The sequence below is a fragment of the Carya illinoinensis genome, chromosome 8, assembly GCF_018687715.1.
Source record: "Carya illinoinensis cultivar Pawnee chromosome 8, C.illinoinensisPawnee_v1, whole genome shotgun sequence".
Lineage (NCBI taxonomy): Eukaryota > Viridiplantae > Streptophyta > Magnoliopsida > Fagales > Juglandaceae > Carya > Carya illinoinensis.
In genome coordinates, this window is record NC_056759.1 from 24,769,113 (window position 1) to 24,778,433 (window position 9,321).

A 9,321-nucleotide genomic window follows, 5' to 3' on the forward strand; every position below is an offset into this window, starting at 1 on the left:
TAGATGTACCTGCTAATACAATTCACCTTTTTTTTTAAATATTTTTTTTAAATTTTTTCAAGCATGTAAAAAAAAATATACAAATTACTAGTTGTAGTTTTTTTAAACATTTTAGAAAAAAATAAAATACACTAATATCTTAAAATCTAGAAGTGAAACTACCATTTTACAACTCAAAAATAAAACTCATGACAGACCAAATATTTAGGTGACATTTGAATAGTGAGTTATAATGAGATGAATTGAGATTAAAGTTAAAAGTTGAATAAAATATTATCTTTTTAATATTATTAATATTTTGAATTAAAAAAAATTAAAATTTTTATTATATTTTGTTTAAAAATTTTAAAAAAATTATAATAATAAAATAAAATAAGATGAAATAAAATATTTTCAGTAAACGGACGTTAACACTTGATTAAATTAAATTGTAACATTGTTCGTTAAAACGTAGGTTAAGAGCATCCCTAACCGGTATTGCAAACGGTACTTTTCCCCATAATTTGACGGGAATTTTAGGGATTTGTTTAAAATCATGTTTACATTCGGATCTCCATTTTGGAAAAAGTATTTGTGAAATGTACAATGATTTTTCATATTTGGAAAACTATTGTACATCCCAAATGATTTTTTATTAATATTTTATTCTTATCATTTACACTTTATATTATATTTATCTACTTCCAATCATCTATACTTTATATCATACTCATATTTATTATAGTTTTAAATAATAATTTTAAAAATAATTTAAATAATTTCGAAAATATAAAAAAATTAATTATAAAAATATTATCATACCCACAAAAAAGAATTGAAATTTTTGTTTAAAATATTCACTAGAGTAATAATTCAAAACACAAGAAAAAATATTGAGTAGTTAAATTTAAAAAATATAAGTAAAAGAAAAAGTAGAAAAATATTATTTTAATAGAATAGAGAAATGATAGTAAATGAGACGTAAGAAGTTTTAAAAAAAAAATGTAAAATTTAAAAATATCATTTTTAGTTAAATTATAAAAAATTTTATAGCGTGAATGCTCAAATATAAAGCTTATCGAGCGGCGTACTCTATCTACGCAGAGCGCCTTCGAAGCGGGTAACCTCGATAACCTCGATATCGTTACTTTGACAAAATCAACGCAACACATAAAAACACGCACAAAAAGCAGAGAGTGCAGAGTCTTTATTTACACAACACCTACAAAATTTTATTTTCATGGTCTTTCTTCGAAACTCGAGGCCAAAACCTGAACGACGCCTCTCTTGTCCAAAATCCAAACAACGCAACCAAAACCCATCTCCGAATCTCGCCCCGAAACCCGCCAGTTTGCTGACATCCTCAGATCCACAGCTCTCACACGTCCAAAAAAGCCAAAACAAGAACACACACAAACGCTTTGGTTCCTTTTAAATTTCATTCTTTGTTTTCTTTGGGATTATTGTCTCTGTTTAATGCAGTTTAGAGAGAGAGAATTTTAGATAGAGAGAGAGAGAGAGAGTGGGGGAGTGTGATGGCAAGTCAGGCGGTGAAAGTGAAGAGGAAGATGCTGAAAGCATGCATGACGTGCCCTCTTTGTAATAAGCTCTTGAAGGAAGCTACGACGATATCTATGTGCCTTCACACGTGTGAGTCTTCCTGCTCTGTCCATGTCTTGCGGTTAATTGCTCTGGTTCTCGAGGTAATTTTGATCTGAGTTTGTTCTGGTACAGAGTACGGTGATCTGGGTTCTTCATGTGTTGTTTTATCATGCAATTCTTGAAATATGGACTTGAATGCTTGTTCCTACTTCAAGTTTCTGTGATGTGGGTTTTCGTGTCATGTGATTTTTGTATCGTGGATTTTAAGGCCACATCGATGATTTAGGGACAGTGACCAAGGGCAATTTAAGGTCCTCCTGTTAGAACTTGAGCAGTGGAAAGTCTCAATTCACAGCTTATATGAATATGCAGCATAATTGGTGTTGTTTATGAAGTGGGACAGCATGCGATAACAGTTATCTTCATCAATGTCAGAATGAAGTTACCATTTTTCCGCAGTTATGATGCATAGGCGACGAGCTTACGGTTTTGTTGTAACTATTAAGCTTACTTTCTGATTATTAATGGTAAGGTGCTTAAAGAAAATAAAAAAGGATCTGTGTTTCTGTTTAACTTTCCTTGACCGAGAGCCTTGAAATATTGTTATACACACACACACACACACATATAGTCGAGATTACAAGCAGCGAGAGATGCAAAATAAGCAACAGTAAAAATACATGTGACAAATGTCTGTTACGACTTTCTTGTTCTCCATTTTTGTTTTTCCAATGTGCTAAATATTAAAAGTTTTTATCAGTTGGAAGTTTTTGACTCTTTCTAAGACCATTTCTGACACGTAGGATTTTAAACCTCAACCAGTTTGCAGGAAGTGCATATATGAGAAGTTCTCAGATGAGGAGGTGGATCACTGCCCTGTATGCAACATCGATCTGGGCTTTCTTCCAGCGGAGAAACTCAGGTCAGTTCTTTCATCTACATTATGATAAGCCTCCCTCTATATCTTTCTTAATTTATAGCATCGCATCGCATATTGGTTGGATTCTTATATTTTTTTATGAGACTCTAACTATAGGTAAATGAAAATCATGTTGGTCTATATTATTAATCTGGAGCTTACCCCTTACTTTTTAGAAAGTAAGTTGAAATTATGTCTTGACATGAGAACAATAATAAGTGTAATGATATTGCCAGCTCTAGTAATGATCAGTACCTACTTATTCCTTTTTTATTTATTTTATTTATTTTTTTATTTTTATAATGGGAACCTCACCAAGGTAAGTCTGAAACCAACCCCGGGGTTTGAACTCTGAAAAAACAACCTACCTGCCACAATCGTATATCAGGTAATTCAAGGGAACTCCTAGAGTGGAATCTAACCTAGAATGTCTGAATCCACGACTCATCCCACTCCTTTCTTTTAATCAGTTGTCTGCACCCTGACGTGTCAATATCTAGTTATTCTGAATGGCTTTTTATTCTATGATTTCAATGATATTCTGGATTATCCATTTATCTGTATGTATTATGGGCACTGAGCCAGATCTTCACTCTGACCTATCGTATCAATGAGGTTGTATTACCACCCGGAAATGGTTTTAAAACGTTGGTGACAGTATAATGTTTACACAGCAAAGAAAATTAGTGCTTTGTTAATATAATAACTTATAAGTGGGTTTTCTTTCAAGATATTATCCTTTTTTGAGATTGGCCTGCACAGTGCACATGTCCTTTTTTTCTCTGTCTATTTAGTTTTATATACACACAAATGATTATGTTTAGATGCTAGTTTTTAATCATAATGTAATGGCATACCTTTCTTCTGGCAATGTAGAAATCATGTTGTATGCTTTAATGCTGTGTTATCGGACACTATCACTAGAGGCTGTTCATTGGTAATATGCAGGCCAGACCACAATTTGCAAGATTTAAGGGTCAAAATTTTCCCTCTGAAGAGAAGGAAAGTTGAGGGCCCTGTAGACACAGCTACAAGTTTTCTGCCGGTTAAAAGGAAGGAGAGATCACTGTCGTCGTTGGTGGTTGGCACTCCCAAAGGGCCTATGCAAATTGGCTTGACTGGAAGGAGAACAAAAGCTGCAAGAAAAGCTGCTGCTATTCGAGGATATAGTTTTACTGTTGAGGAATCTGCCAAGAAAGAAGATTCTGCAGAGGATCATCCGTTGAGCTCCAGCTCACATGATTCTCAAAGTAAAAGTACTCGAATCAAAAGGCAGGTAATGGAAGTCATGTTTGATCCTTTGAGATTGTGTGACTTGAATTTGAATGTTTTGCAACTTGCAGCCTAGTCCTTGTACGTAACAACATACTTTCTGTACTCTATGAATAGTTCTGAACTTTCTTAAGTTGTTGCAGGATTATTCAGTTGCTGAGCCTTCTAATGAGCGAAGGCTTCATGAAGACACACATAATTATGTGGAGATAAATGAAGGTAAAGTTGATCTTTGGACACCCTTGAACTGTCTTGTTGAAGCTGCCAATAGAACCAAGTCCTCTAAGTTGAATTTACAAGGGCCGTCCCTTTCCAAATCAGAACAACCCAATGCCCATGATAGTGAAGTATATATGCCAGAAACCAAAGCCAGAGCAGAATCACCCAGGGCTCCTGACTGTAAAGTACTTCTGCATAAAAGCAAAAGAAAGGAGCATGGACACAATATGAAAGTCCATGATGAAACTAATGGTAAAAAATTCCTTCCAGGACCTTTGAAGCATAGAAGGTTGCGTGCAGCAGGTCGTAAAAGCACAGCTGCATCTGGGCTGCTGCACTCCTCAGCACAAGCCATGCTTGATGTTGCAGGTTCTAAGCGCAACAGAAGAAATAGTCCAGTTTGGTTCTCATTAGTTGCTTCAGAAGACCGGTAACATTCTATTCTCGCATGTCGTGAGGTGGTTTCTAATATTTTGGGAACTTGATTCGTAATTACCTATTTCATATATTTAAATAAATGTATGCAGGAAAGCGGATGTTTCCCTGCCCCAGATATCTGCCTGTTACTTAAGGATAAAGTAAGTTTCTTTTGTTCTCATCTCTGCTTTAGAATCTACTATGTTGACATTTTATTGGATATGAATGTGTGACATGCTTCCTAGCTAATATGAAAATAAGGATTTGTGTTTGTGCATACTTGTTTCCCCATTTTTCTCTTCATTGACATGTGTCAGCAGATAAATGTGTGAAATGATAAAACTAACAGTTTGATGATATTATGGATGAGATTGAGGCCTATACCTGACTAAAGCAATATTCTGTGATTGGTGCACCCAACACGTATAAAAGAATGTGTTTCACCTGTAAGTTTTACAAAATGTGATCCCACGCTACAGTTATTAGAACCAAATCTAGCTTGGTATTTCACTATTCTTATGTGCACATATGTTTCCGTTGAGTCATCTATGTACTGCTTCTAAATCATACAATGGTTAATGCTGGCAATAGTATGGTAATAGTTCTTGGAAAAAAATAATCACATGCTGTATTACTGCTGCTTCAACATGTTCTGAATTCTTGGAAGCCAGAATAATTCATGGATGGAAATAAAATGTGTTTTTCATTTTAGGCAAAAATTATGTGCTGCACCTCAATAAAAAGTATGATAGAAAAAATTGCATGCATACACCAATTAGTGGTTGTTTTTTTTTTTTTTTTTTTGGGTGTTAAAATACCATCAATGGACCATCTTGAAGTTTAGGTTAGTGCTTAACTAACAGAACCTTCAAACCTTAGCAGGAAACAAAACTAAATCTCCAAACCATAAGAAGAAAAAAAGATTATCCGGTTAACCAAATGATAATATATACCTATGAATTGCTATACCTATAAAAAAATGAATGAATCTGCTAATAAGAATATGCCACTGATTTTATTATGAAAAAATCTAGTTGCAAGCACAATTGTGCACTAATATGTGCACCAATCTAGTGTGATGGGTCAAAAAGTAGATTTTATTGAAAACAGTGCTAATTTAAATTTTAAGTATGAAAGAATCAGTATTAGTACGCATATTAGTACTTGACTTTGCTTGTATGTAGAAAAACTCTTATTATTATGCACATTCTAGGTAAAATGGATGGATGTAATGCATCTTTAAACACTAAATTTCTTATGCAATCATATTTGAGGCTTATGTGAATGTTTTCATATTTTGACATTCAGAAATAATATTTGAGTCAAGAGTCGCTGACTATTGAAAAATCTAACATTTAAAAAATTCACACCTTCATTGAAAAATATATTTTTTTTATGAGTACATTCATTGGAAAGTGTAAACATTTGAAATATTTCTGACCCCTTTTTAAATGAATAATCAACCATAACGGTAGATTAAGAACCATCTAGGACGGAATTCTTGTAGCAACTAGCCTAACCTAAAAGTGTGTTTAACGGTGCATTAAAAATAGTATTTTTTTAATGGCCATATTTTGTTATTTCAAGATTCATGGTAGTATGATAAACCTTTCTTTTGCTCCAAAATTCACAAAACAATGCTTTCACCCCCTCTTCCAAAAAGCAACGCACATGTCATATTTTAATAATTTTTGCTCAAAAATGAAGCAAAGCAACATTGTCTACTCACATTTTCAGTTTATAAAATCCTCCTACATTCAGTACAAGTGTAACCATATCGATCTTCAGATATCTTTATTATGATTAGAGTGAATGATATTTTTCAAGCAAGTGGCTGTGACATTTTTTTCATAGTTAATCAAGAAGTCTTATACTTAATAATGGGCTAATACCAAATTAAGTACACAAGACATATACATGAGCAATAACAAACTAAGATTTATAACCAAATTAAGAAACTCATGGACATTAGGCCTCCATTAAAATCTGTCGCCCCAACCCAAAGGAACAAAGTTTTAACAAAGAAAGCTTTCAATTCATCCATTGTCTTCCTGCAGTCTGCAAAGTTTCTCTATCATTTCTCTCCCTCCAAAGACACCAGCACGTACATATAGGGACCATCTTCCAAACTGCAGTCACTCTCGGAGGTTGACTTGGAGACCACTGCAACTTCTACATCATTTTAAGTTCTTTTTGAGTGTTTTCATGTGTTGTTCCTTGTTTTCTTGAATCCTTTCTGTCTTTACTAGCTTCTTGTGTTAAAAAGTCGAACTGTGATTGTGAATCACTGGCCTAATATTTGACTATTAAAGTTAATAGTTATTCTAATTTTGTAAAATGTTTGCTCAGAAAGTAATGCTGAAGTCGAAGATTCCCTTGGAGATTTCTATGCTTCATCAGTAAATGTTGTATTTTTTAGCGACCCTATATTTTTCTTTCACAGGGATGGTAAAATGCCCGTTTCATTTATTCAAAAGTACCTTGTGAAGAAACTCAATCTTACAAGTGAAGCTGAGGTTTGCTCATCTTTCTTGCCTTTCCAGAAATCTGTAGATGTATTGATGTTGCTGTTATAATTTAAAATGCCTCTTAAATGTTTTGCCGCATATACTCTTGTTCATTCTTGTTCACTGAAAGCATGAAAGCTGAAATAAAAAAATATGCCCTACAGCCCTCCGGACCAAGATTTGACCATAGAATCTTCCATTCAGAAGAAGTTGAGGACAGGATTTGGAGCCCAGCCATATAGGGTGAGGCAAGCAATGGTCAAAACAGGCATGGTGCTTAGGGCTGCCCTCTTTCATTTCTGATGTTGAGTACTTTCAAAAAATGAAATCAAGCTGTTTATCTCGGAGCCACTTCACTGGCAAACCCCTTATTAGTTGCTGAAGTGTAGGCCCAAGGAGAGAGGGTTTCAAATAATACTTCCCAAATATACCATCACTTAAGCCTATTAACTTAAGTGGTTGGTGTGCGGTGCAAGTACTACAAACACTAAATGCCATATTAGAAAATGAGCACTGACAGCTATGATTATGGGTGAAGCTGAACAAGAACTGTTTCTGCTTTTGGGTTGTAGGGAGGCAATTAAGGGTTGCAAGAGGAACTGTCAACTGTTCTATATTAGCGTATTGCCTTAAATGGTTAGATGATGAGTACTATGTTCAGTTACAGCTATGTGTTTGGGTGAAGCAGAACAAAAGTCATGCTCTGCTCTTGGGTTAAAGGGGGCTAAGAAAAAGACTCCAAAAAGCTATCAAAAGTCACAGCTGTAAACATGCTTCACTTCAAGTATCGGGAGCTCTTCAATCCTGAAGCTTTACAGTGTGCACACACTTCAAGTATGAGCGCGCTTCACTCCTGAACCTTTGCAGTGTATATTTTAAGCATGCCTACGCACATTTAACAAAGCTGGGAATAGAGTTTTTACTGCAATAACATTAACCTTTAGATTCATTGCTAAATCACCAAAGATTTCTTGCAACTGTCAAGTATGGCCGTAAAACTTTAACTTTTGGGGTCTTAGTAATGACCATAGGTGATTAATACATGCTCCATGGTCATAATGTTCTTGTGAAAATTTCATTTTCCTTCTTGTAAAGTCCTGGTTTGTATGTCTATTGGGCTGAGGAAAAAACTAAGTTCTCGGTTGAGACTATGTTATGACCCTAAACAAAGGAAGTGCTTATAATTGGTGAAAATTCAGGGTATTTTTTTTGTACATTTCTATTTTTTTGTTTGTTTGTTTGTAGGTGGAGATCATGTGCCGAGGTCAGCCAGTGATTCCATCATTGCAACTACATAACGTAGTAGATCTGTGGTTTCAGACAGCATCGACCTCAAAAAAAGTAGCAGCATCTGTTGGCTCCTCTGGTAATGACTTTGTGATGGCCCTGTCATATTGTCGGAAAGTCCAGACCACTTGAATCTTTAAGGCTGCATCAGCTAAGTTCATTAAACCAATAATGTATGTTTGTTTATACGATGCATGTTGTTACATGAATAAACTTATTTAATTAATTATATTCCATTGGTTTGCCATTAAAATGTTGAACCCCTAATGGTTGGTCTCTATACCCCATCCTTTGTTTTCTCCTTTGGATGTTGATCCAATTTACATTATATTTGATGACGTGCTCTTCAATTTGATCTAAAGACGTTGCTGAATTTGATTTTGAATATATTTTTTGTGACAGTGAGCTCAGATACAAGAGCTTTGTTGTAACACACACTTTCTGTAAGTTAGGGATGTCTCGTGTTTATGTAAATAAATTCAGACTAGAGACTTGCATAATTAAATAAAATATTGTTTTTCTCATAAAAGAGTGAATAAAATAAACCATGTATAAAACATAATCATAATTTTTCCAAACCAACGAAACTGGAAAAAGACAGTTCTAAAATAAAATCAACCTGAGTCCATCATTTTGCTACTTCTAAGGCGAACCCTCATGCTTGTACTCATCATCATCCTCATCTGGTTGATTAAAAACATGAAATAAAATTAAAATTAAAATGACTCGAGTACTTATTAAGAAACTCATCATAATATAAACATAATAAACATAAAGCTTTTTACAAAACTTTTTTCATGTGTGAGAGAAGAAAAATCGTGACTCATATTGATGCTTATGCTATGCATGACTTATTTTTATTTATCTAAATTATTTGACTGGTTTGGCTGGCCAACACACTTAACCTTATGTGTAAGATTGTACATTGGTCCCACATCTTGTGGCCACAAAGGAAACCGTTGACTAATATTCTAGCATACTATGATGGACCATACTTGAATAGGTAGTTTGCACATCTATCCATGAATCTGCATTGGTACAATGTATCTGAATGACCATTTGGTTAAAGTGATATGATTTTATCTTACACTTAATCTTATGAAAAATTATGTGTCTTAT

At 34.3% G+C, this 9,321-nt stretch overlaps 1 protein-coding gene across 5 annotated transcripts; it reads left to right on the plus strand.

Annotated features, from left to right (window-relative positions):
- The first annotated feature begins 1,120 nt into the window (after positions 1-1,120).
- Positions 1,121-8,637, plus strand: LOC122318695 (E3 ubiquitin protein ligase DRIP2-like). 5 transcript variants are annotated; one of them, XM_043136264.1, is made up of 8 exons: positions 1,121-1,629; positions 2,404-2,503; positions 3,449-3,776; positions 3,916-3,991; positions 4,262-4,421; positions 4,519-4,569; positions 6,852-6,924; positions 8,161-8,637. In XM_043136264.1, exons 1-8 carry the CDS (start codon positions 1,515-1,517, stop codon positions 8,332-8,334), a joined length of 1,077 nt encoding a protein of 358 aa, XP_042992198.1. In that variant the 5' UTR covers positions 1,121-1,514; the 3' UTR covers positions 8,335-8,637. The 5 variants fall into 5 exon arrangements, with proteins under 5 accessions (XP_042992198.1, XP_042992197.1, XP_042992199.1 ...); XM_043136265.1 differs by adding an exon at positions 1,714-2,108 and having other exon boundaries at positions 1,127-1,629; positions 3,916-4,421; XM_043136263.1 differs by having other exon boundaries at positions 1,125-1,629; positions 3,916-4,421; positions 7,080-8,245.
- Positions 8,638-9,321: the final 684 nt, after the last annotated feature.